This window comes from Elephas maximus, chromosome 3 (assembly GCF_024166365.1).
Source record: "Elephas maximus indicus isolate mEleMax1 chromosome 3, mEleMax1 primary haplotype, whole genome shotgun sequence".
Taxonomy (NCBI): Eukaryota; Metazoa; Chordata; class Mammalia; order Proboscidea; family Elephantidae; genus Elephas; species Elephas maximus.
Genome location: NC_064821.1, coordinates 125,353,235 through 125,376,472, shown reverse-complemented (window position 1 = coordinate 125,376,472; position 23,238 = coordinate 125,353,235). Strand labels below are relative to the sequence as shown.

At 40.6% G+C, this 23,238-nt stretch overlaps 1 protein-coding gene across 3 annotated transcripts in view; it reads right to left on the bottom strand.

The window, feature by feature from the left end:
* Nucleotides 1-23,238, bottom strand: part of AK5 (adenylate kinase 5) — a 401,842-nt gene that overhangs the window by 70,064 nt on the left and 308,540 nt on the right. For all 3 annotated transcript variants that reach the window (XM_049875613.1, XM_049875612.1, XM_049875611.1), the window contains 2 exons: nucleotides 16,344-16,386; nucleotides 11,094-11,138 (listed from right to left, as the gene is read on the bottom strand). In XM_049875613.1, the coding sequence (XP_049731570.1) occupies nucleotides 11,094-11,138; nucleotides 16,344-16,386 (88 nt within the window). The remainder of the gene's footprint in view (nucleotides 1-11,093; nucleotides 11,139-16,343; nucleotides 16,387-23,238) is intronic.

Here is a 23,238-nt window from a genome sequence, read left to right as displayed (position 1 = left end):
TTAAAGGCATCGGCACATGGATGTTCCACAAGTATCGCCTTCTTAGTATGTTTAAAACTGAACTCTTCATCTCTTCCCTGAAACCTATTTCTTCTCCATATTTCTTATTTCTTTGAATGGCACCTCCATTTACCTTGTCTAAACCAGCCACTTTGGAGTCATGTTAAATTTCACATCCACCTGTACACACAAGGGATCTTTATGTCCTGTTGATTCTATCTCCTAACAATCTCTTGGATCTGTTTCTTCTTCTCCATTTCTGCTGCCACTGCCTTAGTTCAGGAACTCTTTATTCCTCACCCCATCAGGATGGTGCTGAGTTTAGTCAAACACTGGATAAGACGTTGCTGTGAAGGTATTTCGTAGACGTGATTAACAATTAGCTGACTCTAAGTCAAAGAGATTACCCTCAATAATGTGGCTGGGCCTCATCCAATCAGTTATAAGTCTTAAGAGCAAAAACTGAGGTTTCCTGGGGAAAAGCAATTCTGTCTCAGGATTGTAACACAGACATCCTGCTAGAGGTTCCAGCCTGCCATGTGGCCTATGGATTTTGGGCTCGCTAGCCCCTAAAATTGTGAGCCAGTTCCCTAAAACATGTCTTTCTCTCTCTAGCTGTACTACCTACCTGTTGCCTTCGAGTCAATTCCAACTCATAGCAACCCTATAGGACAGAGTAGAACTACCCCATAGGATTTTAAGGAGTGGCTGGTGGGTTCGAACTGCCAGCCTTTTGGTTAGCAGCTGTAGCTCTTAACCACTGTGCCACCAGGGCTCCTCTCTCTCTCTCTCTCTATATATATATGGTGTCCCTGCATGGTGCAAATGGTTAATGTGCTCTGTTGCTAACTGAAAATGTTGGAGGTCTGAGTCCACCCAAGCATCTGGGAAGAAAGGCCTGGTGATCTACTTCCAAAAAAACCAGCCACTGAAAACCCTAGAACACAGTTCTACACACATGGGGTTGCCATGAGTCAGAGTCAACTTGATGGCAACTGGCATATATATACTCTACTGGTTCTGTTTCTCTGGACAGCCCTGACTAACACACCTCCTGACTGGGCTCCTGCTGCAGCCTAGGTTCCTTCTCTCCGCTGCAGAGCTCTCTATCTGAAGTCTCTCCCTGATGTCAGGTTGCTAAGTAAAGGCCCTGAGGGCTCCTGGTTGCTACAAGATGAAGTTCGTATTTCTTAGCCTGGAGTTTGCAGTCTTTCATGATCTGGGCTTTGCCTCCAACTGCAGCTGTGCCTCTCACCGCCTTCTACCCCGCTTCCTTCTGAGGCTCTCTCATGCACATGCCATTTCCTTCCTTGCTGTGGTTCCAACTCAACTTTCCTCCCACTCAACACTTGGACAATTTCTTTTTATCCTTCAGCACTCAGCTCTGATTTCCCCTCCTGACCTCTCCCTTTTAATCATTCTCTTCATCACCTATGTCTCTGCCACTGCATGTGCTACCTGTTGGCTTTGTATACACAGGCCTATCACTTTGCTGATATATAGCAGAAACTCAATAAATATCTTCCAAATGATATAATAAAATTCACCCAAAGGAATACATACCTAATGGAAAAATTTAATATAGCTGTGAGAGAGTATATTTATTAATAGGGAAGTTTAAGCAGTCTTTAAAAGCTACATATCCCCTCCACACTAAGCTAGTGTTTGGTATCAATATGTAGTTGAGGTTCTCCACCCAAACCACAAAGAAAATCTCAGTAGCACAATGTTCCTGCTATCCACCCTGCATCACAGTCTCAAACACTTGCTCCTTGCTGCCCTTGGCCCTCTGAAAAAGTTTTAGTAATGCTCACAAAAAAGGTGCTCATGATACGCCTTCTTGGTAAAAGATGCAGGGTATAGTCTGAAATCAGTGTCCTTTGGGGGCTCAATTATAGTTCAGGATATTTTTATGGATGCAAATTGTTTTCTGTATTGGTTTTCATAGGGAATTTCATATAGTCGGGAGAGACATGGCTCATGCAGGCTGGGACCCTCAGGCTGTTTTGCTGTTATTCATTTGATGTCTTAATATTTTTTCTTTATTTTTAGACATCAATAGCTGGATATGGAAACAAAGTGAAACAGAAAATTGAGGCACTTACTCAAACAATTATGGCACGTTCTTCTTTCACCCGCTACACTCCCCTGCACCTACTTCCCCCACCTCACCTACATTTGGCCTCATGACTTACATTATCTATAGACGTTTTTAGAGTATGTGTTCCGAAGTCCAAGAGACTTGGATCTGAGTCCCAATTCTGTCACTGTTAACTGTGTAACCTTGGGCAAGTTACTTAATGTCTCTGAGCTTGAATTTTGTCATGTATAAAGTGGGGAAGAACATGAGTACTGATGAGTGATGTGAGGATTAAATGAAATAATATGTATTAAAAAACCAAAACCAAACCCCTTGCTGTCGAGTCAATTCCGACTCATGTCAACCCTCTAGGGCAGAATAGAACTGCCCCACAGTGTTTCCAAGGCTGTAAATCTTTACAGAAGCGGACTGCCACATCTTTCTCCCATGGAGTGGCTGGTGTGTTCGAACCACTGACCTTTTGGTTAGCAGCCGAGCACTTAACCACTGTGCATCCCGGGCTCCTCAATATGTATAAAGACAGCATAGTATCTGGAACATAGTAAGTCACCAGTATACATTAGTTTTAATATTGTTATTAGGTAGTTGAAGTCAGTATTTTGAAGGTAGGAGGTGGGGATTTTGACCTATTTAATTGCCTGGAAAGTTCACTTCCTTAGGGATACATCTCTACTGTTCATGCCTCCAATTAAGAGAACAGTTAACAGTGTGTCACCTTACTGCCTGCTCAAATTTGAGATGGACAAAGAATAGGTATTATTTTGCCATCTTAAAAAGGAAGCAGAAACTCAGAAGCTAAGGTACTGGCCTAAGGACACTCAGAACTTGGATACAAACACAAGGTTTTTGGGTTCTGTCCTCTCTAGTGGGAGTCCCTGAGCAGTTCAAATGGTCAAGCTCTTGACTACTAGCTGAAAGGTTGGTGGTTCAAACCCACCCAGAGGCACCTCGGAAGACAAGCCTGGCAATCAGCTTCCAAAATGCCACAAACTTGAAAACCCTATGGAGCAGTTCTGCTCTGTACACATGGGGTCACCATGAGTTGGAAACAACTCCAGGGCAACTAACAACAACTCCTCCAGTGCTGAGTCTTGCTACAGTCTAGTATCTGCCAATGTTTGCTGCTTGTTCTTAGTGAGTCTCAGAACATGCACAGGAGGCTTCAGTGAGTCAGGCTTGGTGATGTGGCCTTGACTCCTTGGCTAATCAATCAGAGGAGAACATGAACAAGGAACATTTAACATTTCCTTGGATACACTTAGCATTTAGTGGACAGGCTGAGTACCTAAAACCTCATCGGATGACTCAGTTGGTGAGTTAACGGTGCTTGCAAAAAGATTTCAACAAATGGGTAGAAGACAATGAGTGTGAGTTCTCCATTCACTTTACCTAGTAAAACTCATTTTTTTTTTTTTTTTTTGTAGCAGTAATTTGCCCTTCTGGATGACTTAATTAACACAGCAACATTCCTTTCTTTGGGGAAAATAAAACGTCTGCCATGTCATGCAGTGTTGTGAAGACTGGTGGATGTCTTTTGGAGTCTCACAGTTCTTTGAGCATAGTAAACCTTTGATAAAGGTTTATTAATTTGGTTGATTCAATGAAGAAGGTGTAGCATTCTAGTTCATTACTTAGAGGATTTTTTTGCAGTGAAAAAAAAAAGGCTTATATAATTAAGTGGTTTCATTGTCAGCATAGAAGGTCCTCATTTCTCCAACATTAGGAAGATGGTTTAGAAGCGCATCACTTTTCCATCCTGAATAGCCTGGATTTTGAAAACGTAGGTGACAACCCTGGGAGAGTGCCAAAGGGGCCTGTAGCATTTGCATCCCTTTACGGGAAAAAGGGCTGTGGCAATTACGTGTCCGTGTGAGGAGCAGGGATGTTATTTCACAGTTACGGCAGCCACAAGGCTTGAGATTCTGATGGAAGCTTATCTATGTGAACCCAGCCTAGCTCATGAAATGCCTGTTTCCACTTCAGAGTGAAAACTCAATGGAGTCTGGGTTTTCATAGTCCAATCTAGTGATTTCTGATGGCTTTGATTGTATAGTTCAAAGTTCAGTGTCCATATCACGGCTATTCTCCCACTGCAAGGGTTTTCCTTGCCCTTCCTCCAGTCCTGGAGCTTGGATGGTGCAAACAGTTAATACATTCACCTGTTAACTAAAAGGTTGGAGGTTGGAGTCCACCCAGAGGTAACTCGGAAGGGAGGCCTGGCAATCTACTTCTAAAAAATCGGCCACTGAAAACCCTATGGAACATAGTTCTACTCTGATACAGAAGGGGTTGCCCTGAGTCAGGACTGACTGGGTGGCAACTGGTTACCGGTCCTCTGGTCCTGGTTCTTCCCGGGGCTGTTGATCCTGAGGTGTACTCCTCCATCTTCCACCCAGCCCTTGCTTTGGGGCCTCCTGCTGGTGCTCCTGATGCATTCCTCTTTGCCATCTCTGGCAAGCACACAGGCTTTCCTTTCAGGCATCCCTTGCACCACTAGGCACAAAGAAACATTCAGAACCCTTCCAGGCCTGCAGGAGCCCAGGGAAACAGGCGTTTCCAGTAGAAGCACCCCTTTCTCCCTGACCCTTTCCTCACATCTGCAGTTATTTGCTTTTGAAAAAACAAGTGAAAGCAAGGCACAAGGGACTTTTTTTCCCTCCAAGATTCTCCAAGTGCTACATCTAGGGTTTCTCTCTATTCCATATACCTGCTCAACACACTCCACACCCCCAAGTAATCCGAGGTCAGTGGTTCTCAAAGTGTGGTCCACAGACCTAAGGGTCCCCCGTTCTAATTATAACACTAGAGGTTATTTGCTTCTCACTGTGTTGACATTGACGCTGATGGTACAGAAGCAAAGACTGTAGTACTGTGGGTGTGAATCAAGGCAGAGGCATCTAACTGTACTTGTATTCTCTATCCCCATGTACATGCAGCAACAAACGAACAGCCCCGCCCAACAAAAAAGCCAATGTGGCTTTTGAGTACCCTCGATGAAACAGTTAAAAAAAAATTAGTTTTATTAAATTTGGACTGTGAATACACGTCTATTTAATATTTTTTGTGACAAATGGGAAGTAGGCATAGATGCTCCTGCACACCTAGGCGTAATGGCTGTCTAGAGGAGAAGCAGCTGTGTGATTGTTGAGTTGCTAAACTAGCTGCTTTTTAAGTTGAAAGATGGACTAGCAGACAAACTTTAGTTTTTCAGACTTGAGTATGGCAGGCATTTTCTTGGAAATAAATTGAGACTACCATTTAGAGGAAAATAACTGGCAGCATTTGTTGCCCATGATAAAATTTCAAGTCCCAGATCCAATACTTAGCAGCAAATTATTTAACTCTCTAAAGCCTTATTCGTACAGGCAAGATAGCAGTAGTATTACTCCAAAGGGTAGTCGCAAAAATTGAACGAGATAACATTATAAAGCACTTTACACAGTGCCAGGCATGTGTTAAGTGCTGGATAAATGCAAGCTTCTGCTCTAACTACATCAACTTGAAACGACCTGGTTTGTTTTTAATTTTTAATTTAATCAAATGTGTGAGTCATTTCCATAAAAAAGTTTATCCTGATCTTAAAGTGGATGCTGTACTTTCTAAAAATTAAATTATTCATAACTCTGTAATAATGAGATGACAATAGAACTACAGTGAAATAATGACAGACATTGAAATATTAAGTTTTAAGCCAAAATTCTCATTCCTCTAATTTTCCTCATGCAAGTAAACAGGACTAGTTACGTAGCAGTTAAAAAGACACAGAATAGCAAAAAATATTGTCAAAGCTTAGGACTAATAATAGCTTATAATAGCACCAATGCCAAGGTACACAAGGCCATTCAGGTCCCCAACACACTGAAAGCCAAGGCTGTTGAGAAATGTCTTGATTATTACTCTATTAGCATCAGCCCTTACCTATAAAGTCAGATGTGTTTCCAAACTGAAGTCCTTCTACTAAGGCTTCAGATATGAATTAACGGAAATTCAGGTTAAGTCATATTTGGGGCATAGGCAGGCAATGAAAAATGGAGAATTGAAAAAGAAACGAATATAGATTGGATAATAGTAAGATAATGATCAAGGGATTAAAAAAAAGAAAAATGTAGGCAGAAAAGCTTGTGGAAAACTGTAGGAGGTTGCTAATGGGACATAATGAGGCTCTTTAAAGGATATCTTCACATTTTCCAAATAATTTTCTACTTTCAGCAATGATTGCGTCTCAGTCTACATCAGCACTGGTTCTTACAACTTGTGCGTGAACAGCCAAAATCCATAGAACATTTTTTCAATCCTTTTGATCATCTGGCTCTACCTTGTAAGATCTCTTATTTGTTCTTTGGAAGGTATAAACAGCAACTGAGCTTCTTTCTTCAGGAACAAAGAGGTAATATTCATACAATATTTAAAGGGTCAACTAGGTTCTCCTTGCCACCTTTCCCTTTGGTTCAGACCACACCTTTTCCCTGAAAATGTCTCCTACTAAAATGGCAATCAGTGCCATTACTTGCCTCATTTATAAGTGTTGCCTTGAAAATAAGCAAGAAATAGCATCAGCTCAGTGGACAAAAGTTGCTGTTGCTGATTCTCAGTGAGAAGGCAGCAGCTACGTGGAGAAAGAAGCATCTGATTAGGCTCATCATTAACCTGAAACCGTCGTCCTGCATGAAACAGCGACAGCAGCAGCAACCTGCCTGTCAGTTCCAGTCCAGGAATTTCAATTGCTATTTCGGTTGCTATGGAAACCGACCACACTGTTTCCTAAAGAATTCATTATCCCCCAAAATATTTGTTGTTCTAGTCATTGTGAGGCACCCAAGCGAGTAATACAAATTCAGAGATGGGAGGGGACAGAGGAGGAAGACTTAGGATTATGATTACAGAAGCTTCACGGGGAGTTAGAACTTAAACCTGATCTTGGGGCATGATTAGATTGGGAAGAAGACATTTGCAGTGAAAGGACTGGCAAAGTGAGGCACATTCAAGAGATAATAAGACTGCAGACAGGGTTGGAGCAGAAGACTGAGAGCTTTGAAAGCCCGTCCAAGGAGTCTGGACCTTTCTGTGGGCAAGAGGGAACCACTGGATTCTTTAAAACTGTGGAACAGTGCTTTAGGAATATTAATTTCACCTTAAGACTGAAAGTGTGGGTGTCCACCCTGCCCCTGACTAATAATACAACCCCAGTGATTCTGGTAGATGCCAAGGAAACAATCAGAAAAGTGAAAAATTCAGCCATCTTCTTATATGGACAAAACCACATTTGTTCCATTGAAATCAATTGACTCTGGCATATTAAAACCCATCAAAACATTATGGGTGTGTCTATGACATCCTGAGTATTTTTATAAGCTTCAAATGGCCTGCAGTAATTTGGGCCAGAATACCATTCTGCCATCTGCCGAGAAAGTATTTAAACTAAGGCCCAAATTGTCAAGTAGAGTGCAGTAAATACTCTAGAGGAAGAGCAGCATTTCCCTCCTATTACAGGGGCTTTTTTGAACCTAGTTCTACTGCCCAAATTAAAAAAAAAAAACCCTTGCTGTTGAGTTGATTCCAGAGTAGAACTGTCCCATAGGGTTTCCAAGGAGCAGCTGCTGGATTCTGACTGCTGACCTTTTGGTTAGCAGTGGTTAGCAGACGTAGCTCTTGACCACTGTGCCGCTAGGGCTCTTTAACTAGAGTAACGCCTGATTAATAAGTTGAAATACAGGAGAATTCAATTGGTTTAGGAAAAAAACCTTTTGCCCAGAGCAACGCTTCTCGGAGTATGGTCTGTGGATTCGAGGGTCTCAAGTTTTGTGTGATGCTAAGGCTTTTACACTGTGCTCTTTGACCTTCTGAAGGGTACAGGGTTTAGTAACAGGTGAGCTGAGCTGGCCTCAGTCTAGGTATGCCTGGACAGATAGAAGCGACATTTGAAAATACATTTCAAAATTCAACTATGAGTGCTAAACAATGGGTAAATCTCAAATAATATTATTTCTAGAGACAAACAAAACCTGCAAAATATGTGATACTATTTTTAGAAGGTTTTTTGACTATATTTTAATAACAGATTTCTACATGGTAATAGAAACCCTGGTGGCATAGTGGTTAAGTGCTACGGCTGCTAACCAAGGGGTCGGCAGTTCAAATCCACCAGGCGCTCCTTGTAAACTCTACGGGGCAGTTCTACTCCGTCCTACTCGACGGTACTGGGTTTACATGGTAATAAAGTTTCCTACTTTCAATTCTGAGACATCAAGTTTAAAGGGTCTCTCTTCCTAATTTGGCCCCTACAGAAAGTATATTTCACTGTGTGTGGTCTGGGTGCCAAGAAAATGGATTATTAAAATTTATGTAGAAAAGGGAAGTTTAGTAATCTAGCACAACTGACTTTCCTTTCCAATTACGATAATGAGTTTTTGTTCAGTCCCATCCTGTGCCCAAGTTGATGCCATCTCATAGTGACCCTACAGTATTGGGTAGAACTGTCCCATAGGATTTCCAAGGCTGTAAATCTTTACAGGAGCGGACTGCCACATCTTTCTCCCACGGTTCTGTTCAGTAGGAGGTATAAATGTTCTTTCTTTCTGAAAAGAAAGTAAAATATGTGTGGGAAGAGTTTAATCAGTTCCCAAGGTTAAGGTCCATTAAAGACAAGCAGGTGGGAAATAGATTGGAAGTAGGCTTCAGGAATTCTCACTGCTTGAGACACATTGTTCTCTTTAACTAGAATTCTCCCTCTCTTACCCTTCATTCATGCCTTCACTAGTCCTAGCTCTCTCTTTTAATTCTCTGCTTAAATGTCACCTCCTCAGGGAAGCCTTCCCTGACTATCTTATCTAATCACCCACTTCTTTTTTTTTCTGAAGGCTGTAGTCTTTTATTTTTTCTAAAATTTTTTTTTTTAATTGTGCTTGACACCAGATTTACAGAGCAAATGAGTCTCTCATTCAACAATTTATACACAAATTATATTGTGACATTGGTCGCAATCCTCTCGATGTGTCAACACTCTTCCCTTCTCTACCCAGGGTTCCTCGTTTCCACTTACTCAGTTTTCCTGTCCTTTCCTACCATCTTGTCTTTGCTTTTGGGTGGGTGTTGCCCATTTGGTCTCATTTGTGTGATCGAGCTAAGAAACACATTCCTCACGTGTGTTACTGTTTGTTTTATAGGCCTGTGTAATCTTTGGCCAAAGGGTGAACTTTGGGAATGACTTCAGTCCTGAGTTAAAAGTGTGTCCAGAGGCCATAGTCTCAGGGTTCCTCCAGTCTCTGTCAGACCAGTAAGTCTGGTCTTTTTTTGTGGATTTGAATTTTGTTCTACATTTTTCTCCCACTCTGTCCAGGACCTTCTGTTGTGATCCCTGTCAGAGCTTTTGGTGGTGGTAGCTGGGCACCATCTAGTTGTTCTGGACTCAGGCTGGTGGAGGCTGTGTTTCATGTGGTCCATTAGTCCTCTGGACTAACATTTCCCTTATGTCTTTGGTTTTCTTTAATCAACCACTTCTACCCCAAACACTAGACCCAGTTTTTTATTTCAGCTCTTTGTTTCCTTCCTAATACTTTCCAAGGCTTGTGATAATTTGATTAATTCTTCTCTTCATCTAAGATGAAAGCTCTATAAATCCTGCTCACTGCCCAGCATGGGCCTAACACTCAATAAGTATTTGTTGGATGTGTGAATGTGTGAGATAGTGGAAGTTCAGGGTAACAACCAATGTGACTGAGTCAGGGAGTAGGGAGGATCCTGGAATGAGAAAGTAGAACCACGGACTCTGGTCTCCTCTCTGCCACCAGTTGGTTGATCGAAACACTTATCTTCTCTGAGCCTCAGTTTCCTCATCTGACAATGAGAGGGATTTACTAAGAGATTTCCAAGGAAGCATCCTGCCTTTAGAGAGCACGATTCTAAGTTCATCCAATTCTATTTCGGTGATACTAATAACCCTTCTTTTCCCCACTCCTTGAAGAAGCTTGGATCTTTTCATTGTTTCTGAATATTATTTTCTGAAAAATATTAAGTAGGTGTATTAATTTTTCTATATATTTGAAAGATTAGACGGCTAGAGAAAAAAACACTAAATTTTGGGAGGTGCTTTGATAATATTTTGTGCTATTCTCTGCATTTTTAACTCCTGCACAACTAGTCCCATGTATTCCCAAGAGGAAAACTGGAAATCCTGTCTTACATCCATTAGCTATGGGATCTTGGACAAATTCCTTAACCTTTCTGAGTGTCAGTTTTCTCACTGTTTAATAGATGTATCATTGGGATAGACTACTGCCCTATAAGACTGTGTAAGGATTAAATGAAATAACCTGGAGCATAGTGGACGCTCAGAAAATGTTGGCTAATCCCAAATGCTTTATGTCCTACAATTAAGATACCAATGAACTTCAACGTACTAGAGTAGCGGACAGAGTAGATTGTTTTCCAGGGTAAGGTTATTGAGGTATATTTGAATATGTAGTCACTGACAGGAGCCCTGGTGGTACAGTGGTTAAAAGCTTAGCTGCTAAAAGGTTGGCAATTTGAATCTGCCAGCTGCTCCTTGGAAACACTATGGGACAGTTCTACTCTGTCCTATAGGATCGCTATGAGTCAGAATTGACTCAGCAGCAACAGGTTTGGTTTTGATTAGTCACCGACATACTTTGTTTAGGGAAAAAAGAAAGGGTCAGCATTAAAATAGGAAAGGTGTGTATTAGATTTCAACACATAGCATCCTCTTAGCCATGGGATTATAATATACTTTATTATTCTAGAGCTAAACTCAGGTATTTGATGTTCTTTAGAGTCACACTTTTTCTATGCTGCAAAGACACAAATCAAAAGCAATATAAAATTGTATTAAAAAAAGCTACAATCTAGAAGCCTAGAGAGTATTATTCTGACCAACAAAAGGGACAAGACTTCAAACCAGAGTGATAAATAGCCATTTTTCCCTCCGAAGTTGTTATTATTATGAATTGCATTAGAAAATTAGATGGCAGTCACTTACCAATCATGAAAATGATTTTACACTTCTTCAAATCTTCCATAAAACCTTTAAAATAAGAATAAGTTATGTTATTGGCAAGAAATACTGCATCCAAACCCTGGTTTGACTCATGTTATATAGAGTTGTACTTTTATTTGTTAAGAAGCTTGAAGCTAAGTAAATGTGCTACTAGGCCATAATTAATAGGTACCACTAACCATTTCAGCCTTATTTCCAGACCCAGATAAGACACTTTCATTTTACCACAGATCATTAATTTTAGGTGGTAAAACTCATGTCATTAAGCAGCAGGAATCACAAAGTAAGAAAGCTAATTTGTAAGTTTTTTTTTTTTTTCCCCTAAGTGTTTCAGTTTGGTGTTATTTCACATTTCTTTTTTTTTTAATTTTTTTTTGTTGTTGTTGAGAATATACACACAAAACATACTCCAATTCAGCAGTTTTAACATGTAGCATTTAGTGACACTGATTGCATTCTTCAAGTTGTGTAACCGTTCTTACCCTCCTTTTCTGAGTTGTTCCTCTCCTATTAACATAAACTCGCTGCCCCCTAAGGCTATCTTATCTTTCAAGTTCCTGTTGTCAATCTGATCCCATATAGATAGTTCTTAAAAGAGCTAATGCTCAAGGCAGACATTTTTTACCAGTTAAGCTAAACTATTGTTTGGTTTTAAGACTTCAGAGGATATTTTTGGTTTCAGATTTAAAGATTATCTCATGGTATAGTTTCATGACTTCATACGACCTTCATGGCTCTGGGAACTTTGGAGTCCATGGGAATTTGAAATTCTGTTCTGCACTTTTCCCATTATTTTACATTTTTAATATTTGCTAATATCTCTTAATAAAGAGGAGTCAAAACACAAGTGAAGAGTCTGTAAGACAGGATATCTTGTTAATAATTTCTATTTACAGCAAATGATGCTGTTTTCTATTTAAGATACCAAAAACCAAACCCGTTGCCATTGAGTCATTTCTGACTGATAGCCACCCTATAGGACAGAGTAAAACTGCCCCACAGGGTTTCCAAGAAGCGGCTGGTAGATTTGAACTGACGACTTTTTGGTTAGCAACGGTAGCACACAGTAGCTCTTAACCACTGTACCACCAGGGCTCCTCTAATTAAGGTAGTAATATAAAATTTCCTTTAAAATAAATGTAAGTAAAAACAGTGAGTCATTTTAAAGAAAAACATTAAGAAAATCATATATATTTAGGTGGCATAGAGATAAAGCAAAAAATCATGAAGGTGCTCAGCAAAGACTGAATTTTGAGAAGCACCTGCTTTAAGACAAAATATGATTCACATCAGGAATTTCAGGCAAAGTACAAAGCCCTCTGTGGTTCGTGGCACCCTAAATGACTTCCAATTGCCATGCAGTGCAGTAGGAAGCCCTGAGGGGTAAGTAGACAAGAGTTACATTTCTGGTCCTCTTGGCAACTGGCTTGACCTAGGCAAGTGGCTTCATTTCCTTAGACCTCTGTTTCTCCATCTGTGAAACGAAGCATTTGGGCCCAATAATCTCTAATGTTTCTTTCAGTTCAAATACCTATGACTCTGGGGTTCCAGTAAATGAAAGGACAACATGAGGAAATGGCCCTTTTTGTTCCTTGACAAAATTATGACACTATTATTGTTGCATGTTACAGATAAATTCCTAAGTAAATCATAATTCTAAGAACTCTTGAGGTTAGGGTAGAAGTTGGCTGAAGGGATGAGTATAGTGAAAAACCTGAGCTGGGAAAGACCCTGTGAGCTCAGGGTCTCTGGACTCAGGAAATGCCGGTGGTTACTACTTAAGTCCAGAAGCAGGGGATCCTCAAAAACAAACAAACAAAAATTAGAGTGAGGACCCCAGAGACAGCAGAAACAGCAGGCGTCCTAAGGCTATTTCAGAGAAGAGCAGAGACAATCACTCTTGCTTTAAGGATATGAGGCTTTATTTATAAAGACTATACTTCATATGTAGTGCTCAAAAGTGGACCAGCAATAACAACACAAGCACTAACATGCTGCCAGTCAACTGAGTCAGTGAAAATGAGAAAGACTCTCAATGAGATGGACTGACACAGTTGCTGCAAAAATGGGCTCAAGCATAACAACGATTGTGAGGACTGGGCAGTGTTTTGTTCTGTTGTACGTAGGGTTGCTATGAGTTGGAACTGACTCGACAGCACCTAACGACAACAATGTTGACTGGGCAGGAGTCAGGTTTTTGCCTTAGGGGCAGAGTTTTGGGGTGGGTGAAGAACACAGTTATAGGCTAGCTCAGTATGCTGTGAAGTTCAGAGTTGGAATCTCTGGAAGCCACACAGCACAGTGCCTTCTCAAATAACTGAGGAGGACAGAAAGCTTACGGAGCAGGCCCTAGTATGTCAGAGAATCCTACAAGGTGCGAATTCGTCTATAGCTGGCTAATTCTAAGTGGCTTAGTCCAGCACCAACAGAGGGAGCGGTGGGCTGATTCCATAAACGAGAACTACGATGGCTTCCAGAAAGAGTTTTAGGCAAAGGCCAGGCAAAGGTGTGGCCTGGTATGGATATGGCTAACAAGAGTTAACACTCAAAGTCGAGTTTTTAAAGCACTGTGCTGGCCAAAACAAAATGCATCTGAGGCAGAATTCTTCCCTCAGCGGACAGATGTGACTGCAGACAGAGGAGCTGAAGATAATTTTGAATAATTTATTATTCTTGTTAACCCCTATGCTAAGGGAGATATGTTTCAAATTTCAGAATAGACTGAATAAACATCAACATATTGTGAAGTACATGAAAAATTTGCATGAAGTTTTAAAATAAAGACATTAGAGCTCAAAGGTATTTACTGTTTTTTGTTGGAACCCTGAGTCCCTGGGGGTGTGCACTTCCCACCCTGGGCTGCTGAGGTTCTCTGAACAGCATTCGAAGCAGGAGAGCCTGGGGGGAGGGGCAGGGCTGGGTGGACACTGAGCTCCTCATCTAGATGGATTTGTGGGCTGTTTTTCTGTTCTGAAAGCAGCTGCTTTCGCCCATCCTACGGGTGTGAGTTGACTAAAATGACGGGTGGGTGTGATTATTTGGATGAGGTAGTAGATGGTTTTTCAATTTTCCATCTTGGTGACAAAATTGCAATCTTGACACTTAAAATAAACTAATAGGACTGTGACTCACACTTCATATTTTATATAGATGATAACTACTTTTGAGAGTTACATCATTATTCTGATTATTTCTTAGTAGAAACGGGTGGGGGGTGGCATTTATATACACAGTGCTACATTTTTACAGTAATCCACTATTAGCATAGTGAAAGGCCCAGCTCTACCAGAGAGACAGAATGGGGCCTGAAGAAGTTGGGATAAGGGTAGAAGTGGAAGGAGAGAAGGAAGAATGTGCTGGAAGTAAAGAACTGAGTTTAGTATCTTTGGAAACATTTGGTTTTCACATTGAAGGATAAATTTCTTTGTTCTTTTTAATCAGACACTCCATTCTCTTTACAGGGTATTCCACTGTGGTGGGAGAAATCAGAAGTTACCTGGAAATTTCTGTTAAAGGCAGACACATTGGTGCTCCTGACATGTGGGGCCAGAGGATCATTTCATACTCCCTTGCCTGCGAATTTTTGACTGTGATGATGGTGCAGGACAAGGCAGTCTTTCGTTCTGTTGTATACAGGGTCGCTATGAGTTGGAACCCACTTGAAGGCACCTAACAACAGTCTGTGAGTTTACTTTTATGAAGGTGAACAACTTTTAGTCTCCTTTCAATCTAGGAAAGTGGCTGTGGTTATTATTATTATTGGTATGGCTATAGCCTATTTCAGTTTTTAAAAAGTTATTTTTTAGTTGATGGTACATTCATACAATGTAGTCATTACAAATTAAGTTTATAGAGAGTTTTTCATGACATAGGAATGTGCTTATGTTATAATATGAACAAAAATTTGGAGATAATATTTGTATATACACTTGTATTTTCAACTATGTAAAAATAAATATACGGACAACTTACTGAAATGAAATATATTAGAGTGTTAACCATGATTATTTGTCATAAGCATTTAGACATCTTTTATTTTCTACTTTAAAAAAATGTCCACAGAAATATGTGGTAATTCTACAAGCAGGAAAAAGGGAACTTTTATTAGGCAATCGGTCATTCCTTATAGAGTTGGGACCAAGTTGATTATTTGCACTTGGCTAAGTAACAGCTAAGCTATGGCTCATGTCTACATGCCATTGCCCATGAATCACTATGATGCCATTTGTTGACTATGATTTCCACCTACTGCTATTGCCATTATCATCAAATGACAAATTATCTACCACCTCATGCTCATGGAAACCCTGGTGGTGTAGTGGTTAAGTGCTATGGCTGCTAACCAAAGGGTCGGCAGTTCAAATCTGCCAGGCGCTCCCTGGAAACTCTGTGGGGGCAGTTCTATTCTGCCCTATAGGGTTGCTATGAGTCAGAATCAACTCGACGGCACTGGGTTTGGGTCTCATGCTCACGGATCAGTGCAGGATTAGAGCCGGGGTCATTTAAAAAGACAACTCACGTACTTGTATGTGCTCATAGTCAATAATACAAACGTATCTCTATGGATGAAAACTATAACAATATTTATTACAGGGAGGAAAAGTTAAGCAAGTACTTCTGCCAAAGTACCTATGGCAATCATAAAACTTATCTTTTTTTGGACAGTCTCAAATCATATAATCTCATCTATTTTCAGTTATTTGTATAGCTAGTTTTGGCAAGAATTTTAACATGACAAAATTATAAAGCAGTATAATCCTGGTGTTTCTTAGGTTCTTAGTGTTCCAACGGTATATGATTTCTGCAGACTGCTATGCAGGAAAAAGAGTTTTGTGTTCCCATAAATTTGAAGAATGTTGAATTAAACAGCTCTCCAAGCAGGACTTCTTGGAGCCTTGCCATGCACTTACGTATGTGACTCTTCTAAAGAGGACAGAGTGTTAGGTGTTTTCCAAACATACTTGACCAGAACATTCCATTTTCACTGAGCATCTCGGGAGTGATGTTCTGTGAGCACAGTTAAGAAACACATCCCTTAGTGAGACATCCCTTTGGTTCTTCAAGATCAAGAAGGGAGAGATCCAAAGAGTTCCCATCTTAATCATTCCCTGACCAAGGGGAAAGTAGTTGGTGTTGGTATTTTATCATCTCTTAGCTGATATTTAATGAAAAAGGATATGCTTAAAGCTATTAAAATGACAACTTTGGGCTGAATCAGGAAAGGAAACTCACCTCCCATAGTGTCCTCTCCAAATACATTTAAATGGTCATCACCCTGTTTAAAAAAAACACACACACACACACAGTATCAGATGATAATAATAATAATAAGTAATAGGTATTGGAAACCCTGGTGGCGTAGTGCTTAAGATTTGGGCTGCTAACCAAAAGGTCAGCAGTTCAAATCCACCAGACGTTCCTAAGAAACCATAAAGGGTAGTTCTACTCTGTTCCATAAGGTTGTTATGAGTCGAACTCGACTCGACGGCAACAGGTTTTCGGAAACCCTGGTGGCGTAGTGGTTAAGTGCTGTGGCTGCTAACTGAAAGGCTGGCAGTTCAAATCCACCAGGTGCTCCTTGGAAACTCTATGGGGCACTTGTAATCTGTCCTGTAGGGTCGGAACGAGTTAGAATCGACTCGATGGCAATGGGTTTGGTTTGGTTTTAACAGGTATGGGGCTAAACTCTTCGCCAACATTAACATACTTAATCTTCCAAACAACTCTTCGAGGAAGGTACTATTAGTGTCCTCATTTTATAGACGAAGAAGCTGAGAAATAGAGATGTTAACTTGCCCAAGGTCACATGGTAGTGAGGGACGAAGCCCAGGTTTAAACTTGTGCTGTCTGACTCCAGAGTCCACGTTCTCCTCAACATTTACAGTATTTCGCCTATCACCTAGTGGACACAGAAGCTGACTTCAAAGAGCCAAAACACCCTCAGTACCCAAAGGTCATTAATAGGTGTGGTCACATCTGTTTTATGAACAAATCCATAGTTAAAAGCTGGGGTTGGCAAACATTTTCTATAAAGGGCCAAATAGTAAATATTTTCAGGTTTTTCTTTTGTAGCAGCTATTTAACTCCAACATTGCAGTGTGAAAGTAGCCATAGACAATATGTAAATAAGTGTCAGAGGCTGTGTTCCAGTAAAACTTTATTTACAAAAGCAGGCAGCAGACAAATTTGGCCCACTGGCTGCAGTTTGCCAAAACATGAACAAAAACATGAAATAATGGATGGTGAAGTGACAGCTTTGATGTCTGCCTTTTAAACTTTCATTTTACTTTTTAATCAAACAGATGCTCCATTTTCTTTACAGAGTAGCCCCATGGTAGTTAGAAGAAATGCAGAAAAAATTATAAAAAGGTATTCGGTGAGAATTCTCATTCCCATCTATGTCTCCATCCATTTTATTTTCCGACCTTCTCACTCCTTATAAAACCCACAGTCATTGAGTTGATTCCAACTCTCAGCGACCTTGTGGGATAGAGTAAAACTGCCCCAAAAGGTTTCCAAGGCTGTAAATCTTTACAGAAGTGGACTGCCACATCTTTCTCCCATGGTGCCACTGGTGGGTTCAATCCTCCAACCCTTTGGTTGGCAGTTGAGCGCTTAATCACTGCATCACCAGGGCTCCTCTCACTCCTTAAAGGTAACCATTTCTAGACATTTCTTGTGTATCCTTCCAGAAACAGAAAAAAGCACTTCCAGAAATCCACTGGTACACTTAAATACAAATATACATTCTTATCACTTCTATTTCTTATACAAAAGTAGCATACTTACATTACACATGCATAAAAAAAATGTTGCTGTCGAGTCGATTTTGACTCATAGTGACCTTATAGGACAGAGGAGGACTGCCCCATAGGGTTTCCAAGGCTGTAAATCTTTATGGAAGCAGACTGCCACATCTTTCTCCCACAGAGCAGCTGGTTGGTTCAAACCACCGGCCTTTCAGTTTGCAACCAGGCACTTTAACCACTGGGCCACTAGGGCTCCTCTACATGCATAAGTGTTTACAATATACATACTATGCTATAATAATGTATTATTGTTGCCAGAACTTCAAGCTAGATTCAGAAGAGGATGTGGAATGAGGGATATCATTGCTGATATCAAATGGAGCTTGGCTAAAAGCAGGGAATACCAGAAGGATGTTTAGCTGTGTTGTATTGACTATGCAAAGGCATTTGGCTGTGTCGATCATAAAAAATTATGGATAATATTGAGAAGAATGGGAATTCCAGAACACTTACTAGTGCTCGTGCAGAACCTGAACATAGACCAAGAGGCAGTTCTTTGAACAGGAGGGGTTACTGCATGGTTTAAAGTCAGAAAAGGTGTGGGTCAGGGTTATATCCTTTCACCATACTTATTCAATCTGTAGGCTGAGCAAATAATTCGAGAAGCTGGACTACATGAAAAAGAATGTGGCATCAGAATGGAGGAAGACTCATTAACAACCTGCAATATGCAGATGACAAAACCTTGCTTGCTGAAAGTGAAGAGGACTTGAAACACTGAGGAAGATCAAAGATTACAACTTTCAGTATGGATTACGCTTTAACATAAAGAAAACAAAACCCCTCACAACTGGACCAATAACCAACATCATGATAAATGGAGAAAATATTCAAGTTGTCAACAATTTCATTTTATTTGGATCCACAATCAACACCCATGGAAGCAGCAGTCAAGAAATCAAACAACATAGTGTATTGGGCAAGTCTACTGCAAAAGACTTCTTTAAAGTGTTGAAAAGCAAAGATGTCACTTTGAAGACTAAGGTGCACCTGACCCAAGTCATGATATTCTTCAATCACCTCATATGCATGTGAAAGCTGGGCAATGAATAAGGAAGACCAAAGAAGAATTGACGCCTTTGAATTACGCTGTTGGCAAAAAATATTGAATATACCATGGACTGCCAGAAGAATAAACAAATCTGTCTTGGAAGAAGTACAGCTAGAATGCCCCTTGGAAACGAGGATGGCATGACTTTGTCTCACATACTTTGGACATGTTATCAGCAAGGACCAGCCCCTAGAGAAGGACATCCTGCTTAGTAAGGTAGAGGGTCAGTGAAAAACAGGAAGACCCTTGAAGAGATAGATTGACACATGGCTGCAGCAATGGACTCAAACATAGCAGTGATTGTGAGGATGGCGCAGGACTAGGTAGTGTTTCATTCTATTGCACATAGGGTCGCTATGAATTGGAACTGACTCAACAGCATGTAACAACATTCTATAATAATAGTGTTCTTCCCCTTACATTTTCACTTATCAAAATACATGTTGGAGAGCTTTCCACAAGGAGGGTTTTCACTGCACAATATTCTATTGTACGGATGGCATCACAGGTCTTTGGTTTTTTGTTTTTTTTTTTCAGTCCTTTGCTGATGAAACCTTGAGTTGTTTTTAATCTTTGGCTATTTCAAAAAAAGTGCTACAATGAGGAAACTTGTATATAAATGTCATTTCAGGTACAGCTATGCCTGTGGAAAAAATTCGCAGCAGCGGACCTGTGCGGTCAAAGAGTAAAGGTATTTATAACTTTGGTAGATTTTTGCCAGACTGTTTTTGGCAGAGGTTGTAGTATTTTTGCAAGGACAGCTTTTGGCTCATACTTTACTTGAGCCTCTTGCCTAATTCCCTTTGACTCAGCAGTTGGTTAAACGAGGTTGCCCGGTTGCATTAATTCTCCCTTGAGATAAGCTCCCATGAATGCACTTTGTTTGAAGACAGAGCCTGGCCATCCTTTTGAGGACACACACCTTCAAGGGCAACTCTACTGCTTGTCTTCTTAGATTTTCCTGTATATCCAGAGCTATGCCAGGTGAGAGAGGAGTTTTTAATGGAGTTGCCATTCAGGGGCACATTTACATTAATTAACTCCTTTCTATGTGTAAAAAAAAAAAAATTTTTTTTTTTTTAATGTGTAGGAAAAACATCAATTATTCCTCACTGAGCCCCTTTCTTTCCTTTTTGAAATCAGTTCATTTCAAAGTTGAGAGTATAGAGATCATCTAAACCAATGTGTCTCCCCCTTTTCCCCAATTTACAGGCAAGGAAATTGACATCTAGAGAGATCATGTGAGAGGCCCAAGGTTGTTACTGTGTCCTTTATGAGGGCAGTAGTGGGACACCTTGTTGCGTGGCTCCTATAGATTCAGTGCCATCAGCATAGCTGCTGTAGTGGATGCCGTTGGTGAACCACCCCTCACCTGCCTTGTGTATCATCCGCCAGCTGCTGTAGAGGGCTCACAGCAGGCTGGTCCCCTGCCTCAAACTGAGACCAGCTCTGTGGTGCAGGGACCACATTCTTGCTTCTACCCCTGCCCTGTCCTGTTTCTTTTTCCACTTCTCGCCTCTCCCTCAATGAAACACTTGCACAAGAATCCCTATCTCCAGCTCTGCTTCTAGGGAAAGCTGACCCAAGAGAGAGACCTATTTGGAGCCATGAATTATGTGTACCTAAAACGTAACTACACAGTTAGGGGCTCGGTGTTTGCTAAAAAAAGCGTTGTTTAATCAGAATCTGTTTATTGATCGTCAAGCTATTGCACATACCCAGGCAATGTTAAAAGGAACGAACCACTGAGTCTTCTCCCTCAATTTTTAATATTATCGTTAGATTATCAGACTTATACCCACCTTAAAGGCTAAACTGAATCAGATTTTTCTTGTACATGGCTATTATGTTTTACGAGTTTGTTCCATCGTTAATCTGAACTCATAAAACAATACACTAGATTAAAAGAGAGCCTATCTGACCTCTATTTGGCTTCTGGAGTCTGGCCTGTTTTTGTCCATAGATCTTATTCACAGCCCTCTATTCTGTTTGCCCAAAGACCTCAAATGAGCTCTAGCTTTATTTCTATTAATGCATTGACAGGAGACAGGCTTCTGGGGCAGAGATCCATGCCCACGAGCTCTCAGCCCCAAATGTGGTGTACCACATTCACTGACAAGAAAGCTCAGGTGAATGGGATGTTTGATTGGGGGGTGTTATTTTTTTCAGTCATGCTTATTAAACCTCACGGTTCCAATGGGAATCTTCTGCACATAAAATTAATCTGGCATCTGAAAACACACACACACAAAAATAATTTAGGGTAAATGGCAAACACTTCTGGTTTCAGTGAAAAACATGCCAAACAGTCCCTGAGGTATTAAATCTGTCTGCTTCTTTTCAGATGCTAGGTGTGTTCTGTATTTTTATTCAACAGCAAAAGGCACAGAACAAAACAAACAGACAAAAGTGAAAGACATTAATGTCAACTGGATAAAAAGCAAAAAGTTATAGCCTTCTCTGGGTAAACATCTGATGAGGTGTTTATGCTGAGGCTCATAGCAGCTTCAACTTCAGTGAAACACAACTTGGGAAAACACAACCCATTAGCCACCGAGTGCCACTCTGAGTGCCTTCGGGTACTTCTCTGCCTCTTAATGTGTTGATGTTCCACCTGGTCAGCCCCTTGTCACCGCTAAGTCTGAATTGTGGAGCTAGGCTTTGTGAATACAATGAGACATACATGACTTTCAGTGGCATTAAACTTAGTTTTTGGGGGGTATGAAACAGGATACTAAACTCTCAGAAAAAACTGAGAAAGAGAGATGGCATAAATAGACATGACTTTATGTAAATGCCATTTATGACTTGCAAGTATGGAGCCCAGACAGGGTCTGCAATGACACGATTAACACTGGTGAAGGTGGGAAAAACTGCAGCAAAACTACTAACACAACAAGGCAAACTCAGGTTGCTTCATTTTTCTGATGCTATATATGGATTTTATGTTAGTAATAGATGGGAAGAAATCTAGAGTCCTGTTGAAGGGATGGAGCCCTGCTGGTGCAATGGTTAAGCATTTGGCTGCTAGCCAAAAGGCTGGCAGTTCGAATTCACCAGCTGCTCCTTGGAAACCCTGTGGGGCGGTTCTACTCTGTTCTATTGGGTCGCTATGAGTCGGAATCGACTCGATGGCAATGGGTATGTGTGTGTGTATTGAAGGGACACATTCAGAACTTCAAGGTAAGATTAATGGCTTTAAGGGGAGAAATTGTAGATTTGGAACACAGAGTTGTTTTGATCTCTCTCCCTTATTGTCCAGTCAACCCAAAGCCATAAGGAGGGCAAAATAAACCCATATCCACCTTTATTTCCCTGAAACATGTATAGGCAAGAAACTGCTTTTCCAATGCTGAATTCTAGAATTACTATTTTTAGGAAGACCAGTTAATTGGTGTGTATATATGTGTTTTCCTTTATGATTCTATCATTGTTACCTTAAGAAATAGATGCCACATCACTCCCAATTCCTTAAATTATTAGGTGGAAGGGGGTGTCAAAATAGAACAACATAATGTCATAGGAGAGCTCACAAACCATAAGGAATCAAGTTCTTCAACCTGCTTTGATTGCAACATAGTGTGTGCTCCTAGTTACAGGGGCAATTTCATGTGGTGTTGTCACAATCGGATCACATCATAAGAAGAAGTAGACATTTAAGTAGTTAACAGCTCTGAAAGTATTTTCACAGACATGATCTCACTGCAACCCTGTGGCTGAGGAATGACATCATGGAGGTTCAGAGCTGCCACTGCATGGGGACATGCCTGAGCTTCCATTGCTACCAAGAGGTGGGGCTGAGTATTGAATCCAGGTCCTCTGATACTAACCCGTGCTTCCTCAATAGCATCCTCTCAATGTTAAGAGGTGTCCCTCCTTAATTAGATATTTTTGATTTTTAAAAGTCCTTTTGGGGAGCATGAAATTAAACTCTCCTGGGAGGGAGAAAAGAGTAGTACATCATTTCTGGGGTATCTTCCCAGTTCAGAGTAGCCTGGTTGTATTAAGCAGTATATTAAGTTTCGTGGTGTAAAAATATGTATAGCTTCACAACCAAGGTGTCCATCAATGGATGAATAGATAAATAAACTATGGTATATTCATACAATGGAATACTAAGCATCAATAGAGAACAACGATGAATCTGTGAAACATTTCATAACATGGAGGAACCTGGAAGGCATTACACTGAGTGAAATTAGTCAGTTGCAAAAGGACAAATATTGTATAAGACCACTATTATAAGATCTTGAGAAATAGTTTAAAC